This window comes from Chiloscyllium plagiosum, unplaced genomic scaffold, assembly GCF_037043375.1.
Source record: "Chiloscyllium plagiosum isolate Xiang-an unplaced genomic scaffold, Cpla_swu_hap1 HiC_scaffold_31, whole genome shotgun sequence".
Lineage (NCBI taxonomy): Eukaryota > Metazoa > Chordata > Chondrichthyes > Orectolobiformes > Hemiscylliidae > Chiloscyllium > Chiloscyllium plagiosum.
Genome location: NW_028270169.1, coordinates 19,039,830 through 19,066,246, shown reverse-complemented (window position 1 = coordinate 19,066,246; position 26,417 = coordinate 19,039,830). Strand labels below are relative to the sequence as shown.

At 39.3% G+C, this 26,417-nt stretch overlaps 1 protein-coding gene across 8 annotated transcripts in view; it reads right to left on the bottom strand.

Moving 5' to 3' along the window:
• The window catches only part of synrg (synergin, gamma), a 110,714-nt gene that overhangs the window by 21,663 nt on the left and 62,634 nt on the right, over positions 1 to 26,417 (bottom strand). For 6 of the 8 annotated variants that reach the window (XM_043718368.2, XM_043718370.2, XM_087977307.1 and 3 more), the window contains 5 exons: positions 19,937 to 20,560; positions 17,507 to 17,667; positions 15,999 to 16,052; positions 11,911 to 12,007; positions 6,103 to 6,251 (listed from right to left, as the gene is read on the bottom strand). In XM_043718368.2, coding sequence (XP_043574303.2) covers positions 6,103 to 6,251; positions 11,911 to 12,007; positions 15,999 to 16,052; positions 17,507 to 17,667; positions 19,937 to 20,560 — 1,085 coding nt within the window. The remainder of the gene's footprint in view (positions 1 to 6,102; positions 6,252 to 11,910; positions 12,008 to 15,998; positions 16,053 to 17,506; positions 17,668 to 19,936; positions 20,561 to 26,417) is intronic. The other 2 variants (XR_015752328.1, XR_015752329.1) reach the window with 1 other exon arrangement.

The window sequence follows — 26,417 nt, the reverse complement described above, 5'->3', positions numbered from 1 at the left end:
ACAGCTTCTTTGACATGTAGAGATCATGCATATTTGTTTATATATATTTAGTGTCAGTACAAACAAGCAGACAGTGACAGCAATTTTCTACTTAAAATTAAGAATCAGTCATTTCAATTTTTAAAGGTGTTAGCTGTCGTCTATACTGCTGGCAATAGATGGGAAAGCAAAAGAGTTTGATTGCATTTCCTGCTGCTTTCTTTTGATCTGAAGAAATAGTTGTGTCATTGTTAAAAATGATATGCAGATGTGCAAAGTGAAGTTGCTAACTAAACTTCTGTAAATGATTGTATTTCTCTCATTATTTAATGGTATTCATAAAATGAAACTACATTTAATTGAGTTTGAGTACTGTACACGCCACTCCAAAAGGAACAGCGAGATAATTTAAATTATCTCAAAAGGAGTATGTGCTGAAAAGACAAATCCCCACCACCCCCAAAGCATTAATCACTATAAATATTTTTTCTTGCAAGTACACTTGATGGCATAAGTTTACTGCTGACAACAATTTTTACAAAAACAAACTGAAACTACATGCTTTCTTACCTTCTGCATCATCCCAATAGAAAGCAATTATGGAAAAAAATGCTCAGTGAATGTTGAGATATTTTTACCCTACACAATGCATCCTCAATTGTATTTTCAAACAACTTAATATTTCTCTGATTATCTTTTCATTACAATGTTCAAGACATTTTGCACCTTTTCACCCCAACAATAAAGCAAAACGCAGCTTACAGTAACAAAACAGAAAATGAGAAAGTACCACTAGCTTAAAATTGGATCTCCATTTTTTTTTCTAGCGTTTTAAACTAATACTTTTACCTGCAGACTGAAATACTGGTCAGAGATATCTGTGGCTTTTGGGTGCCTGTACATAATTGCTCTTGAGGCTCCTTGCTCCTTCTCACCAATTAAACCTCTTCAATCTCTTATGCGCTGCCATACTCCTTTATTCAAACCTGCATAGTAAGTTCTCAAATAGAGTTTTCTAATGTAGTGTCTAAGACCTCTCTTCAAATGTTCATTCTCGACTAGTGACTTCTCACTGATGTCAGAGTCTTCAGTCCATTACCATGATTTCATGAATCTCATTTTACCACAAATTAATTACATAGAACAAAATTTAAGGATTAGTCAAGAATTTTCCTGTAGACCTCAAAATCTAGTGAATTTGCAAAATGATTTGTCTCAAAGAGAGCAGAGATTATTCTGCTGATTAACTTCTTAACCTGATAAAGACTGAGGTCTAAGGGACAAATTCCAACTTTTAGGGACTGCTCGTATGTACTTAGGGTTTGTCCTCCTCACCAAGTTCCTTGGAACAAAGGCCCATAATCCACTGCTGTACATTTAGTTCATGGTATACTGCAAACACCTGAGGATCTGAAAGACTCTTGCTGAGTCAACTAATTTGTTCTCATCAGATCTTTTGCATTTGTCTAATTTAAAAGAAGCTCTGAACTTTATAAATATTCTTAGGAATAAAACTCTCGGCCTACTACCTGCAGCCAGAGTTTACTTCAGTTATCTTGACAGTAGTTTACATCCTACCCCATGTGAAAGCAAAGAGTACACTTGATGAAATATACACACCACAAATAGCCTTGAGATGGAATACCCCAAGGCTTTGTTCACCACAGCCAGCAACTTCAACCAGGCCAAGATACCATCAATGCATGTCCTATCCCACCAGAGGCCCAAACACCTTTGACCATTACTGCACAACCTAAGACACCTACCACTCCATCCTCTGCCTGCATTTTGGTGAATCAGACCTTAAAGCTGTGCTCCTTCTCCCAGCTTACAAGCAGAAACTGAAGCATGAGGATCTGGTACAGGAGTTCCTACAGTACTGGTCTGTGGTAACAGACCCGCTCCTATATGAACTCTCTTATGCCCTAGACGCCACCCCCACATACCAGGCCTTGTTATCACAGCCTACTATGACACACAAGTCATTGTTAGCCACTAACAGTCTCCATCAATGGCAACTGGCCCTCCTAGCCAGATCATTATCCACTACTTTGTCCACTCCCTCCTTGGGCTCTACTCAGACCTATCCTGTATCCCTTGCCCCATCCCCATCCTTCTTTACTCACCCCACCCACCCTATCTTCTGTATAAAAAGACAACATTTTCCTAGCTATCATCAGTTCTGAGAAAGGGTCACTGGACCTGAAACATTAACTCCAATTTCTCTTCACAGATGCTGCCAAACCTGCTGAGCTTTTCCAGCAATTTCTGTTTGAGCTCCCACAATACTGCTTGGTGGACAGGCCCCTATTCAAGAACTTAGCAGCCAACCTAAAATGATTATGACTTCTGTGATGGTCACGGCATTAGTAAGTGTGCAGAGGACTGCAAGCCAATGAAATAAATCAGAGGGTCCCCCCCAACCAGAAACCATGGATGAACCAGCACGTCTATTCCTTACTGAAGTCCAGGTCTGAGGCATTCAAGTTGAGTGGCCCTGACATTTACAAAAAAGTCTAGGTGTGACCTTCGCAAAGCCATCATGGACAGCAAAAGACAATACCAGATTAACCACACAAACACGTCAATTGTGGCAAGGCTTGGACAATATGACAGACTTCAAAGTGAAGTCAAGTAAAATTGCTGGCAAAATTATCTCTCTCCCCGATCGGCTCAATGCATTCTATGCTCATTTTGAACAGAAGGTCAATGAAATGATGTCACCTGCCCTGAGAATCTCGGGTACACCTGTACCCTCAGTCACTGCCCCAGACATCAGATTGGTCTTCTTGACAGTAACTGGACTGGATGGAATCCCCGGCCATGCACTCAGATACGGTGCACGCCAGCTGTCAGAAGTATTTACAGACATCTTTAACCTCTCCTTACTACAAGTGGAGGCTCCCATCTGTTTGGAGAAGACCACAATCATCCCAGTGCTAACTAAAGATCAGGCAGCGTGCCTGAAAACCTACCGTCCAGTGGCTCTCACATCCATCATTATGAAGTGCTTTGAAAGGTTAGTAATAGCACATGTCAACTCCAGCCTCCTGGATTGCCTTGAACTACTACAATTCATCTACGGCGCAATAGGTCATGGCAAACGCCTTCTCCCTGGCCCTACACTCATCCCTGGAGCAGCTGGATAACAAGGTCACCGATGGAGACTCCTATTTAATGACTTCAGCTCTGGCCTCAACACCATAATTCCAATCAAACTTGTCTCTAAATTCCAAGACATAGGACTCTACTCCCCACTATGCAACTGGATCCTTGACTTCCTGACCTGCAGACCGCAATTAAAAAGGATAGGCAACAACACCTTTTCCATGATAATCCTCAACAACAATACCCAGCAAGGCTGCATTCTCAGCCCAATACTATACTCCTTATACACTCACTGTGACAAGTGGTGTTCTGCACGACTCAGTATTGGGACCACAGTTTTTCACTTTATACATTAGCAAACTAGGTGAAGGAAATGAGGGCATTCTTCTGGCTACACTCAACTTGTGTGGCCAAATTCTGCCCTAACTCCATTTACAAGATTGGTGATGACACCACCACAATGGGTTGGATCATAAACAACGACAAGACAGAGTAAAGGAAAGAGATAGAGCGCTTCGTGGCATGTTGTAAAGACTCTCTCAATGTTAGCAAAATGAAGGAGCTGGTCATTGATTTCTGGAAGCAAAGTGGAGGACATGCCCCTAACTGTACCAATAGTGTTCAGGTGGAGATGATAGAGAACTTCAAGTTCTTAGGAGTAAATATCACCAATGTGAAAACACCTACCAATAAATTCAAGAATAGCTTCTTCTCCACTGTTATCAGACTTTTGAATAGACCTCTCATACACAATAGGTCTTTCTCTGCACCTTAGACCATAAGACATAGGGGTAGAAATCAGGCCATTCAGCCCATCAAGTCTGCTCCGCCACTCAATCATGGTTGATATGTTTCTCAACTCCATTCTCACGCTTTCTCTCCGTAACTCTTGATCCCCTTGATACTCAAGAATCTATCTATCTCAGTCTTAAATATACTCAATGACCTGGCCTCCACAGCCTTCAACGGCAATGAATTCTATAGATTTATTACTCTCTGGCTGAAGACGTTTCTCCTTATCTGTGTTCTAAAAGGTCTTCCCTTTACTTAAAGGCTGTACCCTCAGGTCCTCGTCTCTCCTACCAATGAAAACATCTTCCCAACATCTACTCTGTCCAGGCCATTCAGTATTCTGTATGTTTCAGTTAGATTCCCCCCATATCCTTCTGAACTCCAGAATCCTCAAACATTCCTCATATTAAACTTTTTGTTCCTGGGACCATTCTCATGAACCTCCTCTAAACACGCTGTAGGGCCAGTAGATCCTTCCCGAGATATGGGGCACACAATACTCAAAATGTGGTCTGACCAGAGCTTTATTGAGCCTCAGAAGTATATCTGTTTTTATATTCAAGTCATCTCAAAATAAATGCTATCATTGCATTTGCCTTCCTAACTACTAACTCAACCTGCAAGTTTCTTTGCACTTCAGACTTCTGAATTTTCTCCCCATTTAGAAAATAGTCCATGCCTTTATTCTTCCTACCAAAGTGCATGACTTCACATTTTCCAACACTGTACTCCATCTGCCACTTCTTTGCCCATTCTCCTAACCTGTCCAAACTCCTCTGCAGCCCTCTGCCTCAGAAGTGCTACCATTCCCTCTACCGATCTTTGTATTGTCTGCAAACTTAGCCAGAATGCCCTCATTTCCTTCATCTAGATTGTTAATGTATAAAGTGAAAAGCTGTGGTTCTAATACTGAGCCTTGCAGAACACCACTTGTCACTGGCTGCCATGCTGTGAAAGGACCCTTTTATCCCCACTCTGCTTTCTGCCAGACAGCCAAGCTTCTATCCATGCTAGCACCTTGACTCTAACACTATGGGCCCTCATCTTACTCAGTAGCCTCCTGTCCAACACCTTGTCAAATGCCTTCTTGAAGTACAGATAGGTAACATCCATTGACTCTCCTTAGACTATCCTGCTTGTTACTTCCGCAAAGAATTCTAGCAGATTTGTCAGGCATGACCTCCCCTTGATGAAACAAAGCTGACTTTGCCCTATTTTACCACAGACTTGAGTATTCAGAAATCTCATCCTTCACAATGAATTCCAGGATCTTACGCATGACTGAGGTTAGGCTAATCAATCTGTAAATTTCTGTCTTTTGCCGTACTCCCTTTTTAAACAGGGGTGTCACACTAGCAATTTTCCAGTCCTCTGGGAGTCTCCCTGATTCTAGCAATTCATGAAAGATTACCACCATCGCTTAATAGCTATCTCAGAACTCTGGGGTGTAGTCCATCTGGTCCAGGTGATTTATCCACCTTCAGAACATTCAATTTTTCTAGCACATTCTCCCTGGTGATGGCCACCATACTCAGCTCTGCCCCCTCATTTTCAAATTTTTGGGATATTATTTGTGACTGCCACTGTGAAGACAGAAGCAAAGTAATTACTCAGTTCCTCAGCCATTTCCTTGTTCCCCCTACTATCTCTGCAACATCATTTTCCAGCATCCCAATGTCCACTTTCACCTCTCTTTTGCCCTTTACACATCTAAAGAAACTCTTAGTTTTCCTTTATATTACTGGCTAGCTTACCCTCATATTAAATCTTCTCCCTCCTTATTGGTCTTTGTAAACTTCCCAAACCCCTGGCTTTTCACTGCCCTTTGCCACATTATATGCTTTTTCTTTTGCTTTTATGCTATCCCTGACTTCCCTAGTCAGCCATGGTTGCCTCATCCTTCCTGTACCACGCTTCCTTTTCCTCTATACCGTAACACTATTTTGCATTTTATTCCATTACCCTGTTGCACTTATGTGAGCTATGATTTGCCTGGAATAAGACAAAAAACAATATTTTTCGATGCATCTTGGTACATGTGACAATAAAAAAAATTAATCAAATCAAAAGAACATTACATTGGGTCATCCCAAGATTCTATGTGGATAATGTCTCCCCGTACGAGAGATTTTCAGTGTGAACACTAGGGACTTACAGTGCAAGTTCAGAAACATCTTCTGTAGGGAGGATGTGAAATAGAGTATAGAACTGTGACAGTCTTACCGTGAGGGGTGTGAGAGACATGAATATCATCAAGCTACTCCAGATCTTCTCTATTTCTTTCATCAGCTGCTGGAGCTTCTCATTGCATACTGCTGTTGCTTTAATTCCAATCTCAACACGTTTGGTTACTCTATACACCTCTATCACCCCTGTTAACATAAACAAAACGTTCACTTGTGCATAAACTTCACTCTCAAAGCCATAATTTGATACTGCACTATAATTTCTCCAATAAGTTTTCTTTAAAACCTGCTAAGTTGATTTTATGACTTCTTCCCTGAACTCTATTTTAAGCAATGTTTGAAAAGTCCACAGTAGCCCAGATTATACAGTCACCATAGATATTTCTTTTAAAAAGGAAATGGTAACGTTTTAGACAGTCTCACCATTGCAGGGAATATATTTTGTGGGGAGGGTAGGTGTGTGTGTGGGTGTGAGTGCATGTGTGTCAAGAGAATAACAGGGATGATGGGGCTTTTTGTGAGGACCAGCCCCAAGTAGTGCATTTGCCAATGTTAAGACAGGATATTTTATCAACCAGTTGGTTCTTTCCAATTCCATCTCTAGATTCATCTGATCCTTGGCGGCCACACTCACACCCCCCACCAGTTTCAGACAGTGTCTGAAGAGGAGTCTAGAGTCTAAATATAAATGTTGTTTCTCTCTCCACAGAAGCAACCAGACCTGCTGAGTTTCTCCATCACTTTCTATTTTTGTTTCTGCATCTGTAGTATTTTGCTTTTATTTACAGACAGCTGTTGTCTTGTTCCGAGGAGGAGCAATTAGGTCTGAAGTCTCTTAGACTGATAAAATAATAAGGAAAGAGAGATTTGACAAACAATGAAAATAGCTAAAGTAACAGATATGCTCAATTAAAATAGATGATTTCAACCGATAAGTAAACAAGACAACAAAAGACTTTGAAACTATATACTTGGAAGTGAAGAGTAGAAGAAACTATTCTTACAATTACACTGGCACATAGAATGTTTTATCACAAATGGTGATCAATGTTAAATGGATTAGATTTTTCATATTTGTGTGCTACAAAAGGGTATGGAAAGAAAACGCAAAGTTGAGACTCTGGAAAATCAGTTTTCCAAGGGATGCCTAAATTTAACACTGACAAAAAGGAGTCCCAATCACCCCTTCCTGTGTGAAAACCTACATAAATACAGGAATCAAACCAAAGGGCTTGAATTCAGCAATTATCCTGCAATTAAAAAAACAGAATTACGCTGTTTATATAATACAGTATTGTTGATTGCCATCCAAAGGATACAATAATGGTCAATACAGCTTTAGAAATAGGTCACGTTTTAATGATTCGCTGTGGCAAAATTGCTGACAATTATGGGTTAGTGCAAGATATAGTCTATTTACAGCTGTGAGTTAGTCCTTTCAGTTTGCTCTGTCACCAGCACTTTAATTTTAATCAACAAGTAGTGGCAATTTGCACCTCTCAGCCATCTAATATGAAACCTAATTATTGGAACAATCAGTCTTGGAGTGAACAAGCACTGCACAAATTGAAGTTAAAATTTAAGTGTTAGTAAGCAGAGTACATGTTGACTATTTACGTTTCAGCTTTAAAAGACTCCTCAGGGGAATGAGCAACTAACATACAAGCATTTTTTGGTCTCTGCCTTTGTGCTGCTAACTTGCGTTGGTCCAGGGAAGTTTAATCTCTCGAAGTCTTCAGGAACTTTTTGGCAGCTTTGAAAAGTTTTAGGTGCTCAAGTGCTGACTCTGGGGACAGTTTCTAAGATGAGCTGGCTCCTGTAACAACTAGTTTTACAGTCAGCTCTCTGACACTAATGTGAACTTAATATCAGACAGTGGGTGACAGGTGTTACAGAATCCAGATAAAAAATACTGTTATTCTTAACTAGGGTGCGAGAGGCAGAACACTTTGAATCATACTGCTGATTAAATTTGAAGTACCTGGGAAGTTCCAACAGTTCAAGAGAAACTGACTGGGAATGGTGTGCTATGAAAATGAAAATCAGAGGACTTGAGGTGGTATAACACACAGTGACAAATCACTTGCTCTAGATATGCCTCACCAATCTGCAGGCAGTTTCAGGAGGGAAGTAAACTAGCAGACTAACGTTTCAGATGACACTTGACAGTTCTAATGTCAGGCTTGAAATTAAGATTTAGGGTTATAGAATAGTAAGTTAGCCACTTTGTTGAATGGTCAGAGCAATAAAAAGCACAGGATGATGAAGAGCAGAAAAATTTTCAGCTGGGCCAGTAACATTCTATTCAGGGGTTACCACTGTTTACATTATTCATTAGTGCTAAGGAAAAAGTTCTTTGCTGTTATGATAACATTTGTTGTGAGCTCAAGTTTCATGGTCAGTTATTGATATGAAGTAATTGAGAACATTCAAAGGAACCTGGACAAATAAAGTTGATAGTTTAAAGAATGGCAAATGAATTTTAATGCAGAATTGTAAAATAATGTAACACAACACAGAAATGTTCAGAAGGAAACAATAGCCATTTGAAAATGTGGAAAAAGATTTTGAAATAGTTTTTTTTAGTGAAGTACCATCAATCAGACTGAAGGAGGACAGAGAGGAATCTCAAGTATGTTTGTTTAAAAGTTAATTCAACTTTGCACAAATAGGCAAGGCTACTTGTACTTGGCAGTACCAAACGGAACATCACTAAAGGAGACAGGAATTCAGAAGCTTTTCATCTTGCACTCTTCAGGATTAGGACATAAGAAACAGACTGAAAAGTGACACCAATTAATACAGCATTGGTGTCACTTTACTCATGTCTGTTTCTTGCATCCGAGTACTGCAAGATGAAAAGTTTCCAAATTATCACCTCTTTTTAGTAATAGAGTCAGAGATGTATAGCACGGATACAGTCCCTTCGGCCCAACTCGTCCATGCCAACCAAATATCCTAACCTAATCTAGTTCCATTTGCCAGCACTTGGCCCATACCCTCTAAAACCTTCCTATTCAAACCCCGTCTAGATTGTTCAAAGCTACTCTGTATCATTTTGAGAAAAATCACATAATAAATAGATTAGATTCTCTATAAGTGTGGAAACAGCCCCTTCGGGCCAACCAGTCTGTAACCGACCCTCGGAAGAGTAACCCGCCCAGACCCATTTCCCTCTGACTAATGCACCTAACACTGTGGGCAATTTAGCGTGGCCAATTCACCTGACCTGCACATCTTTGGACTGTGGAAGGAAACCGGAGCACCCGGAGGAAACCCACGCAGACACGGGGAGAATGTGCCAACTCCACACAGACAGTCACCCGAGGCAGGAATTGAAACTGGGGCCCTGGTGCTGTGAGGCAGCAAGGCGAACCACTGAGCCACAATGCCACTTAAAACAAAGTAGTTGGACACACATTTGATTAGGAGCCAAACTGAAAAGTAGTACAGGAGCAGAAGATCAAATATTCTACAAAATACAACGCATTTCATTCCTGGTGAGACCAAGGATGTTACATGCATGATTTGCACTTGCTAATGACAGCTTAACTCTTCAGGAGAATATAATATCTTAAAGTCACTGTAGAGTAACCTCCAAGAAATACTGTCCAAATCTGTCAGAGATTGACTAAATGTGTAACATGCAACCTCAGATGTCCAGATATCGAGGTTAAGATCGTGTTTTCAGTAATTTGCATGCTCCTCAAACTGCTGATATTAACACCTGGATTTTTTGATTTGCAGTTGATCTATTAATTAAGAATGGGCAACAAAAAACAAATTTAAAATTTGAGAAACCTGTACATTTTCCTTTAGAAATAAAATCCTTCATTGACTATATCTAATGTCATATTTATGAACAAGGTTGTATCTTAATTACAATAAGTGCAACAATGCATTTATTATTGTTCCATCATTGGTCTCATCACAAGGTGGGAATCTCGTAGATTCAGTTAATTTGCCAATAGGCATGCTCAAAATAGATGTGTAAAATGCAGCAATCAATGCAAAGTGAAAATATAAACAAACAAATTGTCGAGTAGATCCACCCTGTTGAAAGGGTTGGCAAACAGAACTTTATTTGCTGTCATGAATAGACTATTTGAAGGTGAGCCAATTAGCCCACGATAATATTTTCCCAATCTTAAAGTGCAGTCCTCTTGGTACACCCACAGTATTATCAAACTGTGACAATTCTATTTTCACACAATCAAAATTTCAAACTTGTGCTGAGATTTGTAATTATGGATGTTAAATACAGTGACATGTATACAACCAACATTTATATTAGAATGTAATGCCACAATGTTACTGAGTGGAAATATTTATAAATAATTGCTTCCTGCATTGCAAAATATGTCAAAAAACTTCTGACTCTTCATTACTGGGGTGAGTATTTTCACTAATAATGTGACTACATACAGTGTTCCATACAGATCACTGAGACTCAGATTTAATCATCATTTTGAGTCATGCTCCCAGATATTAACCAATATTTTGTAAGTAATTAGATCACAGCCTGCTGGACTTGGGGGAAGAAACATCAGCCAATGTTTTCACTCGTCAGTGTCACTCAGTGAGAAGCGCATATGATTGGTATTGGGTGAAGACAGGATAGATCTGGCTGTGATGTCCTTTGCAGCCAATAGCCGGCTGGCATTTTTCAAGTAAGCTACTGCATAAGGAATAAAGTGAGGACTGCAGATGCTGGAGAATCGGAGCGGAAAAGCGCGGCGCTGGAAAAGCGCAGGTCAGGCAGCATCCAAGGAGCAGGAGAGTTAATGTTTTGGAATGAAGGGCTTATGCCTGAAACATCGACTCTCCTGCTCCTCGAATGCTGCCTGACCTGCTGTGCTTTTCCAGCGCCACACTTTTCAGCTCCGATTCTCCAGCATATGCAGTCCTCACTTTATTCCTTATGCAGTAGCCTACTTTTTGATGACTGCATAAGGAATTACCACCTGAACAAGATAGTGAAAGGCTTCCAGTGGAATAATCTCCCACCAACATTCAGGGTCTTTAGGAAACAGAGGAGATAATAGAAGGAAAAGTATTAATTATATAAATTAATCAAACAGATAATAGGCCAAATTATGCTGAATGTGCTTTAGGAGTGCTACCCATTAATCTGGTATGAATACTCTTTGTTAAAATTACTTGCATTAAAAATACCTGCAGCATTTGTTAAATTGAATGAAGACCCTTTGAGATTTTTAAAATTTTTAAATTCCTCACATAACATCCACAATAAAACATCTTCTGCAAATTCCACTGGAGAACATAAAATTGAGAAAATGAATCAGGAAAAAGCATTTAATATTTGATGAAATTCAAACTGGTTGATGCTGCCTGCAGCTTGACATGCAACAGGGTCCAGATCACAAGCAGCAAGAGATGTGGGGGGGGGGGGGGGGGGGGGGGAGGAGATGGGAGAGAATTGTCAAATTTGCTGAACTCCGTTTTACAGTAAATATTCATAATAGCCTGAGGGGCCAGTCATTTGCTCACTCCCTGACTGTGAACTACTGAACATAATCTAAAATGCATAAATTTGGAGAAGGAATAAAAGGGGTAAAATAAAAAGAGGATGTTAAATTTTTAAGCACCTAATTAATGTTACTTTGTTTCAATACAGAAATATGACTGACATCAGCTTTCATGGAGGGAGGATATCTGGTCTGCATGGACGATTTGAATGAAGGGTCTGTTTCCATGCTGTACATCTCTATGAACTCTGACTAAATGGTCCAGGGGAGTTATTCATGCAACCCTGCTGCAATACCAGAAACCGTGTGGCAAAGAAAACGATATTAATTAACAACAACTGCTGCTTTCTCCATACCCAAGAGATATTCCATGCCTTGTGTTGACTGGATAACTTCATTACACACGGTTGAACTGCTGATTCCATTCAAGGTATCACTAGCCTTCCTCATGACCTAAAAAAAAGACATTTACAGTACCCTATAAGATATTGTTAATGAAAACAAAGACTGGAGAAACTAAACAAAGCAATTAACAAAGTATACTCATCAACAGACAACTAAACAAAATCAAATATTTAAACTTTTAGAGTTATCTGTAGTTTTACAAACTATGGTAGTCTGTTTGGCATACTTGAAGCTTCTGCTAGAGCAAGAGTTTACAGTCCTAGTGAAACATTCAACAAGAGCTTGCATTTATATAGCATCTTTAATGTAGGAAAATATCCCAAAGTGTTTCACAGAAGCACAAACAGATAAAAATTAATGCTGACCCATGAATGAACAAGTGATTCAAAGATCAGGAAATCAGCAGGTTTTAAAGAACAAAGAGGAGACAATGGTAAAGTGGACTGGCTTAAGATGGAATTCCTAATCTTAGACCCAAGATGGCAGAAAGCATGGTCATCATAGAGGGTTGTAGGGAATAGGGAATATAGAGTGCTTGGAAGGTTGAAGACGGAGGTTCACAGAAATGGAAAAGTAAGGCCTTGCTGGGATTTAATCACAAAGACGAGTTCCTAAAAACTCAAGTGTTACTGGACTAAGAACCAATGCAGATCATGGGTGATATAAGTGAGTGGGATCCTAACAGAGATTTTAGATCAAGTTTATCAAGAAAATGAGAGAGGGCTTTATAATATCAGAATAGCTAAATGCAGTGGCAACAAAAACATGGATGGGGGTTTCAGCCTCAGATGGCATGAGACAGGGCCAGGGCCAGGGCCAGATTATGGAGCTATAAGTAAGTAGTATTTTTAAGAGAGAGATTATGGGATGGAAAGCTCAAGGTCAAATAAGACAGATTTTGCAACTAGCCTGATTCAATCTGAGACCCTGATTCAATCTGAGACAGTGATCAGAAAGGTATAAGGAATCAGTGGCTAGATGTGATTTCTAGTGGAGAGTCAAAGATAACAGTTTTGCCTTTTATGCAGTCCTTAATAACTCCCTCTCTTCAAAGAGTGAGAAAAGATTTTTCTATGGCTACCAGCTATCCCGGTTGTCTTGCTTAATGACATGTTGTCTATTTTGGTAGCAGCTTTGTGTGCCTTAAACTGAGCTCAATATCTGTTCTTGTTTTCCTGTCAATTGTTTTCTTCAAGCCTGAAAGCACTTTTGTTTATGTCTGATTTGTTGCTGACATGATATGTTAGTCAATTTGACTTGTTTTCACCATGAGCCCTTCTTCAAATTCTAGTGATATACATGGCTTCTTTTTGCATTAAAAGCCAATCAGCATGCTTAACAAAGTGGATTTTGCATGATTTACATGTCTTGTTCACTCAATATCAATCAGCTGCTGTACATTTTCTCACCCCAGCCCCGCCACGGATTTTATATAACAGGCAGGTGTCAAACTCAAGATTTGAAACTACAACTCTTCATAAAACTGATGCATCTTTTATGGTGAAAGCCTAGTTTTAAAAATTATGGAAACCAATTAATTTAAAATAATGAACAACTTTTAGTAAGGATACAAGTACAGACTTCATTCAACCTGAGGGGATCAAGAAGATAACTCAACAGTAAACAAAGGAGTTAAATTAGTCCCCTTAGTTATTTTGATTTCCCATTGATTCAGTACTATATTGTTAGAGCACATTTTGCCTTGGATTAAGTGGTCATTCAGCTTGCTGAGACTGTATGCAAATTGGTTGCTATATTGACTTCTGAAGCAACATTTCAATGTGATAAATTGATTGTAAAGCATTTTAGGTTGTTTTGAGGATATGACAAACACCATACAAGCGCATGGCTTTTTCAACTGAGAAATAAAAAAAATCAATTTCACATTAATATCACAAAGTTACAAGTCAATCCAAAAATCATACAACCAAACTTTCAATAAAAGAAACATTTATTTTAGTAAGCTGGATGTCCTTGTTTTTTGGATAGCTAGTTTGTCGATTCTTCAGAATCATATTAGGTGTCTGATATCAGACATCGAGCATGATGCTCAAGAATCCACAAACCAAGCTATCCAAAACAAAATCCACCACACAGCTTGAATTTCTATTTATAAATGAAAATACTGCAGATACTAAGATCTGAAATGAAAACTAAAAAGGCTGCAAATACTCAGCAAGTCACACAACGTGTGTGGAGGCAGAAACACAATTAATGCTTCCGATTGATGCCCTTTCATCAGTTCTGACAAACAGAAGATCGGGTATTACGTGCCCCCATAGGTTGAGCTTTGGACTGGGGAGCATGTAATATATGGAGAGTGGCTAGCCAACTGAGCTCACCCCATAATACTGAAGATGGGAACCGGCCAACATCAGCAGCTTGTCCACCATATGTAAATAAATAGTTAGAAATAAGCTCACATTATACTACCCACACCACAATACTGCTAGCATGAGCCGTTAGTTGGGAATGGGTCTCACAATGCTTAAGTACTTAAAATGGTGGGAAGGAAGAGGTGGTTTTATCATTGGAGGGTGTCCCTTGCTGATGTCAACCTCCTAATTCCTTCTCACCTCGATTTTAAAGAACAGATATCTCCTCATCCTCCTCCCAGAGTTACCAAAAATTCCCAGTCCAAAGCTCTTGGATTTGCCACTCACTTATGTGGGGCCTGCAGGATCCACTGTGGAGCAAACCCAATTGGCAGGCAGCTCCCGAGGGAGAGACCTTCTGCCAGTGTGTTTGTTCAGCCAAACTGCAGCACCTTTTGGGCTGTGGAGTGGCCTTCTTACTCGCCAGTGGCTGGCCTCACTTTTCCTTCTGCTACTGTCACTGTCCATCTCCCATTATCACAAAGTTTCTGCTCAATAAGTAACTCTCATTCTCCCAAGATGCTGTCTGATATCCTAAATATTTCAGCATTTTCTGTTTTTATTGTAGATATCATGGGGTGCATGTTGTTTCCCTCAAAAGAAACATCTCTTATTTTAGTTCAGCAAGTTTAGGTGATGGTTGCAATAAAGATTTACACCGTGTATGTATGCCTGGTGCTCAGCCAGATAAAACTAAGTAAACCTGATGAGCATTAGTAAGCTTCTTGTTGCGTGTTCCATGATGACCCTTCACCATGAACTTGCAGCCTCATTTGAGCAGCCTGGGAAGAATCCCAACACTCTTTTTCAACACACCATGCTGGATAGGCTGGTTAATCATCAACAGTGCTCTGGTGTACTACAGATGAACATTCCTGAGGCATCAAATTATCAGGCTTGCTGCAGTGTTCTGCCTTCACAGTTATGTTACTTTGGAGACACCACAAACCCAAAGAGAGGTTTTAAAAAAAAAATCAAGTGTTAGAAACAATATATGAAGTGATACCCATTTTACATACTAAGTTGTATTCACCATGCTCAAGACTCAACTGTGGAAACAAAACATCAGATACAATTAATTACTGTCTCTTATGGACAAGAAACTAGAGTAATATTGGCAGCATTCCAATAAACAACTTCCATAGCAAATGATGAATTGTTTAGCACTGCATATTATCACAATTAATATAACTAGCTGCAGTCACAAAGCAAATGCTTGTTGAATATTTCAAAAGGTTAAAGTAAAGTTGCCATAGTTGCAGAGGGCTATAGCACTGCTCTCTCATTAGAAGATGATGACTGGTGGTTGATTAATCTGAGGGTCGTCATGCCTCAGGCAAAGGGTGTGATTGAGAAGGCTGGATCTTCATGGTAACCTCAGCCAGTGAGGGAATTGAACCTGCACTGCTGGTTCACCGTGCAGGGATCTCATGAAAATATATGAAGTCAACCCTTGCACTTGAGAGTTTAGAGTTGTACAGTTGCTTTGGCATTGTTATAAACTGATCCAAAAAGTGAATATGCAAATGCATCCCTAGCTAACTAACAGCAAATTCAGACTAAGGTCGAGCAAGACAATGCTCACATACTTCTACGCATGGCATACAATTTTGCTGTGACATACAATTGCAGAGCAGTGCTAGATAAAATGTTGAAAGCTTCACCTGTAATGCACTTTCTAAACATCTTTGCCATTCATAAGCATAGCGCTCATTCTCCTGAAATAGAGACATAAAAAGTGATTTACTGAGCATTATTTTACATTAACTCCTTCTGTAATTATCATATTAAAATAGATGCAACTTTGGTCAATATGAAATATGATTCAAGTATCTTCTACAGAAGTCAGAATAAAATTTAGAAATTTTGTATGAAATATACATTATCAAGTTCCCAGGTCAAGAACTAACAAAACCATCATACATATGGCTGGTAACAGAACTAATCATCACAAAGTTAAAAATCACACAACACCAGGTTATAGTCCAACAGGTTTAACTGGAAGCACTAGCTTTTGGAGCGCCGAAAACTAGTGCTTCCAATTAAACCTGTTAGACTATAATCTGGTGTTGTGCGATTTTTAACTTTGTACATCTCAGTCCAACACTGGCATCTCCAAATCATAATCACCACAAGGTAGTCAAGAAAGTTCATAAATAAAATTAAAAGTCTGCAACAAAATATCCCCACAACACAGCGCACACACAATGATTTAGAGCTATATCTTTATTCCTTCACTATCATTGAGTCAAAATCCTGGAACTCCTTTTCTAATAATTATATTCCCTACAATGTGGAAACAGGCCCTTCGGCTCAATCAGTCCACACCGACCCTCCGAAGAGTAACCCACCTAGACTCATTTCGCTTTGACTAATGCAGCTAACACTATGGGTAATTTAGCATGGCCAATTCACCTGACCTGCACATCTTTGGACTGTGGGAGGAAACCGGAGCACCCGGAGTAAACCCACACAGACACGGGGAGAATGTGCAAACTCTACACAGACAGTCATCCGAGGCTGGGATCGAACCTGGGACCCTGGTGCTGTGAGGCTGCAGTGATAACCACTGAGCCACCATGCCGCCCCAATGCTGCAGGTGTCTCTACACCACAAAGACTGAAACGGATCACAAGGATGGCATACCGCCATCTTCCCTAAGGCAATTAGGGATGGATAATAAATGCTGGCCTAGCTAATGACACCCATGAATTAGTTAAAAAATACCTACTTCAAACTTCAGATCTGGGAAAAAACTGTCAAAGCATTCGAACATTCCAGGTAAACTCTTAAGAAATTTAGCTTGCAACACTTTTTCCATAGGCTGTGAAACTGTGCTAGACAAAATGTTATTGAGCAAACAAAACGCATCTTTATTTTGAAAGATGAATACAATTTGCTCGTAAATTGGGGTCTAATACCCTCTTAATTTGCATGTAAATTAATTTCACCTTTCTTGGCACAAAACTCAGAACATCCCTTCCCACTAAGTTGCTCCAGTTCTTTATTTGTATATAACTTTCCCTACAGAACAAAATCTGGAATCAGGCACAGAGATTCTGAAGTAGAAACTGAGAATAATCATCATTTTTTTTCCCAGTGTCAAGGGGAAATTCCAAACATCTTCCAGCTCTTGCCTTAAATCTGCAACTGTGTTTGAAACAACTTTTACCTCCACTTCTCCAGTTAGGTCCTTATACTTGTCCCTGATAACAGGCAGTGGTGCTGGCTTTTCATTTAGAGTATTTGATCGGTCTCTGAAAGGCTGCTCTGAAGCTGGTGGAGCATGGGTTACTTCTTTATCCCCAAGACTTAGACTCCTTTTATGAGATCCTGCAAGCGTGGGGTTAAAATCCAGTGTTAAATAATTCACTCAATTTCAAACAAATAGAAACTCAGAATATGTTTTGCCAATATATCACAAAAGTTTCATCATGGAAAAGACCACTTCTCACAATAGAAGGTTCAATCACTAATTCATTACAAAATCCTCCCTCCTCAGAAATAAAGGTTTGTTACCGTCCAGTAGGTCTGGCAGGGATGATGATGGCTACCTGAAAGGATAACTGGGGTAGGAAAGGGGGTCTTGTGATACATGGTAGTTTCCTCATTTCCCCTCCCCCCAGCCTGTCTCAGTCAAATCCATCAAATTCAGCACCGCCTTCCTAACCTGCAATCTTCTTCCCGACCTCTCCGCCCCCACCCCAGTCTGACCTATCACCCTCACCTTGACCTCTTTCCACCTATCACATTTCTGACACCCCTCCCCCAAGTCCCTCCTCCCTATCTTTTATCTTAGCCTGCTGGACCAACTTTCCTCATTCCTGAAGGGCTAATGCCCGAAACGTCGATTCTCCTGTTCCCTAGATGCTGCCTGACCTGCTGCGCTTTTCCAGCAACACATTTCCATCTCTGATCTCCAGCATCTGCAGACCTCACTTCCTCCTCATACATGGTAGTGTCCCAACCTCTGAACCAGAAAACCCAGGTTCAAGTCCCACCTGCTCCAGAGTTGCGTAACAGACTGGACAGGTTGATTGCCAAATATGAAAAGCAGGAGCAAGAAGAAAATAATTGGGTAAGAACTGGATCTAGACATACGTTACAGCTTTGTCACTTGTAATTTGAAATAAAACTCAGAACTTTTGTGGTGCAGCAGTGTTTCTACATTTGAGGCAGACAGTCTGCATTCAAGTCCCACCTTCTTCAGAACTGCATAATAACATCTCTGAACTTGCTGATTTGAAATGTCCAAAACAAATCTCTGATTAGAAAACTAAGTCTAGACTCGAACCAACCTTTCAACATCTGATTTAACAAGGTTCAGCATTTTGTGGCATTTTAATAATTTAGCACTAATGCTTACATCATTACAATTAAGCAATATGGAATTTAAAAACATACCAGTTAATTTGAGATTATAACATTGCAACTGCTGCATTGCACAGTAGATTGAAATTTTCCTGAGATTTCAGCCACTATTTGACTATTTATCTTTTCCTAAAGCATTAATATTTTGCACTGACTAACCTATGTACTAAGCTGTGTCAAAAATCTGAAGAGCAGGCTTTCTCCTGAGAGAAGGTTTAGGAGATAAAAACATTTTACTGGAGGGATTTTGTTTAATTGAAAAATTTAATAATTGTCATTGGAAATTATATTAAAAAAATGTTGGATTTCAATAGCTTGGTGAGATTTGTGATGAACAGAGAGTGTGCTTTAGCTACAACACAAGATGGAAAGATTTAACTGTCATACACAGATCAAAGACTCTTCGGTTTTCAGCTGAAGCATTAATACTTGCAATCTTACTTGAATATTAAATGGGGCTTCCAATCCCACATATAGGGATTGAATCCCACATAGTGGTATGTAAAATAATCAGATCTGCCATAATGTTATTGAATTGTAGAGCTGGCTTGCGGGGCCGAGACACCCACTTCTGCTCCTTATTCATATATTTTTAGATTAGATTAGATTACTTACAGTGTCGAAACAGGCCCTTCGGCCCAACAAGTCCACACTGACCCGCCAAAGCGCAACCCACCAATACCCCTACATTTACCCCTTTAACCTAACACTATGGGCAATTTAGCATGGCCAATTCACCTGACCCGCACATCTTTGAGACTGTAGGAGGAAACCGGAGCACCCGGAGGAAACCCACGCAGACACGGGGAGAATGTGCAAACTCCACACAGTCAGTCACCTGAGTCGGGAATTGAACCCGGGTCTCTGGCGCTGTGAGGCAGCAGTGCTAACCACTGTGCCACCGTGCTGCCCATAATATTGCCAATCAACAATCCCTCCTCTGTGTACTTCAACTCATCAAAAACCCTGTTGGTCATTTTGGATACCATGTCCAAGTTGTGCTGATTCCACATCCATGTCCTCACTGACTTACATTTTCTTCTCAATTTGCTCTTAGTAAATAAAATTATTTTGGTTTTGGTTATTATAAACACAACTATTTTCACTATAACGCCCAAGATCTAATTTGCTTCCAGCAGCAACGTCTCGTTGCAAAAGCCAACTTTGAGGTTAAGTAACCATAAGTAGCTTTATTACATTTAATATTGGGGTACATACTGTCCATACATACCTTGCACTGAAAGATCAAAGGTTTCCATCTCACTCTTGATCATCTCCTCACTGGATTTCACCTTGCCCTGGGAACTAGCCACAAGAAAATCAAATTTACTAATTTTGGGCTTTTCACTTTGGAATTCTCCAAATTCATCAAAAGCTTCAATTTTTGTCGCGTCAGAGGATACCCCATTTGTGACTGAAACTGCAGCTTTTTGCTCAGGTTCATCCAGGTTTGATTCATTAGGCTTAGCTATCTGTCCCTCTCTGGATGAAGTAACTGCAAAGTCTCCCAAATCGCTGCCACCTCCTTTTTTCTCTTTAGTCTGTTCTGCAGATTCTTTGAGGTCTCCAAAAGCATCAAAGTTGTACTGTGAACTTGTATCATCAACTGAGAATGTTGTTACCGTGGAGACAGTTGTCATAGTGATGTTCTCGGAGCTGCCAAAAGAGGTCTCTTTCTTCTGAAGCATTGAAGTAGAGGATAAGGAGCTGCCTTCTGTGTTGAGGTAGAACGGCGGCTGCTTCTTCATCTGGGTGCCAAAATCATCTTTCTCAGACCAATCATAACTCGTTAAACTGCTCACTGCAGAACCGTTACTGAAGTTACCAAAGGGGTCAAATTTAAAGTCATCCATATCTGAAAGAAACAGTGAATTAGGATCATTGACTTTGAACATTGAACTTTAAAGTAAGGCTTTAATTTAAAAGTGACATTTAAAGTAATTAACTGTACAGAAAAATAAACTACAAAACTATAACTAATCAGTGGCTGCACACTCTTATTGATTATTTGCATTCAACAGATTAATTCATTTCAGACAGCACACAAAGTCACTAGCATAATCTTTTACGGTTTCGGAAGCACAGCAGATATACGCACCAAGAAATTAAAATAATATGTCAAAACCAATTAGGATGTGTGTTATGGCTGAGGCACAGTTTCAACTTTTAGTTTTCAGCTAATCTAGCAGGCAAATCCTTTTGCGTTAGACTGATTTGTCTTATTCTGATAAACGCCACTTCTCTTTTACATTACAGTGTAGGCCTGGAGCAACTCATGTTAAAGATTGTGGTGTTCCAAACTGATATAAAAATGGATCTGGCAGTCAACTTTAGTTCGTAAAGCTGAAGAATGCCACTAGTCATAGCCAAAAACTATTGCCTCTACCTACACAACCATTGCTCTCATAACAAGACAGGCATGACCTGTTAACTTTTAGGTGTACTGACATACCTTCGACCATGATAGTATGAAACAAAAACGCACCAAGTATAGGATTAACAACATATTCCACTTTGTCAAGTTGAGAAGGAATTTAGTTTTCTAAATGGTCAAATTTCTGACAATTTTAAACAGCATTTAGTCAGTAGCAAAGGATCATAACTAGCTAGATGTCACAGAACAGTGGAGCTCATGAATTCTTTAGCACAGAACAGCAAGTGATATCTACAGAGTTAATTTCTGATCTAGACTCGGCTGATGATAAAGGTAAAAATCAGTAGCTCCGCTCAGAAAGGAACTATCCATCTTCCCATCTCCAGTCAGTCAGTCAGTCAGCTGGGGTGTAAGTAAAACAGGTCTTTAAGCTGACCATTTGATAAATTTCTTTTTTTCCAGTTTTGTTGCTTAAGATCTTCAATGTGATGTCCAGACTCATATCAAAGGACATCACTGCAATCTATTTTTTTTAAAAATGGCTAATTATTCAATTTCTTACATGTCAGATGTGATTTTTTTGTCATCTTTGATGGTACTCAGATTAGCCTGAAACCAACTGCAACATGCTGCCAAAGAACAGCCTGATGAGATCGGAACTGAAATGTGCGGCAAATGATTGCCAACAGTGATGGTCAAAATAAAGCACGAACAGCTGCTGTGAAACCAAAATTACAACTCCATTGGTAAACAGAGACCATGACTGTTAACAAATCAAAATTATGCTGTTTTGAATACTATAGCTGAAAATATATTTTGTTTAATTACGTTGTAGAACCCTCCCACTGTCAACATTGAAAATGAGCACTTATCTTAAGATGCATTAGTAATTATCGCATTCAATTAAGAGGAAAAAAAAATTCAAGTACCAAAAAGCTGTATACAATACTTCAAAGGTAAGCATAGGCTGGACTCAGTATCTGCAGGGCTTACTTTCCCCCAGTGGATTCAGGTATGACCAATATTATTCCTGAGTTTAAATTTGTTCTTCTGATTTTTATTGTCTTAACATCCTCAATTTTATCAATTTTTTAAAAAATGTTCCTCTCTGCACAAACATTTCAAGTAATCATAACGAAATAGCTGGGTGCACTTTTGAATAAAACAATAATATGGCTTGCTTCATATGTTTAAACAGGCACGCTTCTGTACAGAGCATCAAATTTTGGCAGAATAGCTGACTTATCTAAATCCCTCTGGGTATCAGCTACCAACAATCCACATTATTTCAAGACTGAATGCTTTGAATATAATTGATGTATTGTTTTGATGTTAGATATTAGTAACTTAGGATTTCTGGACCTGATAGAGCCCCAAATAGACAGAGATAGTTGGATACCTGGTCAGCAGTCGCAGAAGGTGAAATTATTGCACTTGCTGATGTCTGGGTTTCCTTCTTGGTTAGAATTTGGGAATACTCAGTGGAGAACTATATTGATCAATTCAGCAGTGAAACATTTAACAAGGAATTAATAGAAGTATGTCAAGGGAAAGGAAACAGAAAATATTAGTGCTTAATCTTCCACAGGAACAGTTCCAAATGAATCTCAAGGCAACAAAACAACGATGGCCAGATATAACCTTTCTATCAAACTTTACAAATTGATTACTCTTCAGGATGAAGGAGAAATTGCAACATCAGATGGAAATAACTAGTGAGATACAAAATAAACCTTCCTGATCAGAATTATCTGGTGTACTACCTTGACGAAACTGCAGTTCGAGTATTGTGTTGAGTTTTGGTCTTCTTGCCTAAGGTAGGTTATACGTTTTACAGAGAAACTGGAGTGGAGACTCACCAGATTCACTCACTGATGTGGGACTGAATTGTGAGAAGATATGGAAGAGATGGTGTTCTCTAGAGCTCAGACAAATGGCAGGTTCTGTAATTGAAACTGACAAATTCTTATAGGATACATGCAGAAAAAAGTGTTTCCCCTGGCTTATGCAGGAGCAGGGTTTAGAACCAGAGGGGACAATCTCAGAATTGGGCAAGTCATTTGGGACTCCGATAAAGAGGAATATTTTCATTCAGAGGCTGGGGAATCTTTAGAACTCTCTACCCCAGAGAGCTGTGAAGACTCAGTCATTGAATATGTTCAAGACAGGGGTCAATAGAATCCAACATACTAACATCATCAAGTGATATGGGCACAGAGAGAGAATGGCATTGAGGTAGATGTCAGCCATGACCTACAATGGTAGAGCAGGCTCCAGGAGTTGAATGGCCTATTCCTCCCCCTTTGTTCAGTAAGTACAACTCAGCTGCTAATTGTCAAGGATATGTGCAACATGATCTTGAAATCTTTACAGAGTAAATTATCATGTACTGTCCTTGATATTGTGAAAGTCACCTTCACAACCCAATCACTGCCTACACCTCCAATTAGAAACAGGGAGATTACTTTTCAGCCAGGCAGATGGAATGCCTTTATCAAAACTTGATTGTAACTTATCCAGCATGCTAACCCAATCAAGAAAATAATATTTTCTTCATTATACACACAAATTTATGCCACTTAATAATCAAGGGCCAAAAACCAGAAATCCAATAACAACTGTTAAATTTAAAAAAAACTTACAGGAATGCTCTTTCCTGGACTATTAAAATTAGTAAGATGATCTAGTCTCATGGCCCCAGCAATAGAGCTCTGAATTGAATGCTATTATGTGCTCAAAGTAAACCAAGAACACTCAGATTTGCCCTTCTTCTGAGAGACACTTGGCAGCACTTCCTTTCAAGCCTAGTGGAGCGATTAAGACGTCAATGGTAATACAAAATAGCAGGTCATCTTGAAGCATGCATCGAACTAGGAAGGTTGCTGAAAATATCTTAGGATGCCAAGGTTGCCTTGATATTACTCAATGTGTGGTAAAAACATTTAAGATGTTGATAACTGGTCTTCAATGTTGCTAAACTGAATGAGGTAATTTGGAAGGATACGGGAAAATCTTAACTTTTGGTAAGTTGATCATAATTTATTTTCTAAAGTGTGGATTTAACAACGGTCATACAAAATGTTGCAAAACAATGTTTGGCTTTAATAGCCCATCCAGCTGGCAAATTGAATATCATCTAATCTATATTTTCAGTCATGAAACTTTGTCTCATGAGAATGTTAAAAACATGATCATTCAAAAGTCAGGTCACGCTAACATCTAAATAGCGGTCAGCATTTCCAGATGCAATTTCTAATCCATTTATTTTAATTAGATGTATTAATAATATAGACATCTTGCAAATTATCACTTATACTTCCTGCAAATTTGCCCATCATATTTTAGTAAAATTACTGGAATATAAGTTATCTGTAAATCACTAAGAAATGCCTGAGATTCGTTAGCAATAAATATTTGATCAAGATGCTTGCCTGTCAATTTTTTTTTATTATAATGTTGTTGTAAACTTTTAATGTAGTTATTTTATCTGTGAATACCATATGGCACTATGGATCAACTGGAAAAGCATTTTCAGTTGTTTTTGTCTGTTTGACAGTTCCCATTCACCCCTCAGTGTTTGTACCTGCTTGTGCCATATTTCCAGATAGGCAAACTCTTAGAGCTCCAAGCTCTGCCTCCGCTCCCTTCTACTGTTGCCCATCTTAATTACTCCGTTCCTGCTGCCGCCCTTATGGTGGTTATGTATGTCTACAGCTTTACAAGGGGCCCATTCTCAATGCTCTTCTTAGTTTTATGGCCTAGTCTTACACTCTCTCTATTCTCCATTACAAATTCTGCTCGCTGTATTCTGCCTAGCTTAGTGCCCGAATCTAATCATTTTCTTCAGTTCAAAAGTACACCCTTCAGCAGCAGTCCTCAGCTTTCTACTGCCTTAAAGTTTGGTTATTGCCTTTCCCTCTCTTCCAATTTCATGCTTATGATCAATTCTTCCAATCCTTCCAAACTAGAACAGTCGAAATGAACACTCTTTTAGTAAGTGGCTTTTAGTAAGTGGCTGGGCTAGCCCTTTATCCTATTCTATACTGCACTGCCCCTATATTTTGGCATTGGTCAAAGAACGGCTTCTGAATCAACCCAACTACGGAAAAGCTTTGGAGACTAGTAGGCGCGGTTTTCAGATTGCTCTCCTCCCTCTTGGTTCCAATCCCCAAGCCCCCATTCCAACCCAAACAACATATTCTCTCATACTTGTGCAATACTGCAGTTCTCGAATGGTTTGACCCCCAACTTCCTCCAACATAGACATAGTAACCACTTCCAAAGTGTTATCAACCCTTTTGTCTCATCATCTCACTTTTACAAGAAAACTCTGAATGCCCATGACTTCACCAAAGGAAAGCACATTTGTGTAAGATGTCATAGAATGTCACGAGAAATAAGCAAATGCATTGTCAAAAATGAAGGTTTTAAGGAGACAACTAGCAAGGAGAATCATGAAAAACATTGCTTTATTGATTAACTCAAGTTATGTGTTGAGTGACATGCAATATGTAAGATGGGGAGGCGTTGTCAACGGGGAGACAGAAATCGGAACAAAAAGAGTTCAAAACAGGAAAAGAAAGATGGCAATGACAAAAATCAATGAAAACCAGAGAGATACAGAGGCAAAAAAGAAAAATGGCAAGTCAAGCATAAGGCGAAAACACTAGAGAATGGATCATTAATGCAGGCACGGAGGGAAGATTCTTTCCTTAGGATTTGTCAACAAGCTCTCAATTACGACATTTAAAAGACATTTAGATAAGTATAGTGCATGAATAGGAAAGGTTTGGTGGGATAAGGGCCAGGAGCAGGCAGGTGGGACTAGTTCAGTTTGGGATTACAATTGGAATGAACTGGTTGGACTGAAGGGTCTGTTCTCATGCTATATTACTCTATGATTAATACACCAATAGAGCTAATCATAATGGAACAGTTGTTGAAATAAAACATCAGTGTGGGATATAAATTCCAGCACAAACACAGTCTTCCTTATGGAAAAGACAGTGTGCAAGATATTTTATTAGTTAAAATGTTTTTGCTTTATACAACAAAACAATACAGGTATTTTATCATGAAATTATTATTGTTTAAAATGTGGGTTTGAAATGTCTCAGTGCATCATATGTCCACTCTCATCAAAATTTTTTTGCACCTGCATGACTTTAAATAAATAGGACACGCACTACTTTCTGTGGGCATTTTTAGATCGGGCAAGTCAACATGACATTACACCATCAAATATTCCAAGACCAACGTTTATTAGCAAGATGCCACTTCAAGAAAAAAAGTCAGAAACTACTATATGCAGTACTCATACATTACAGAGAGTTACAGC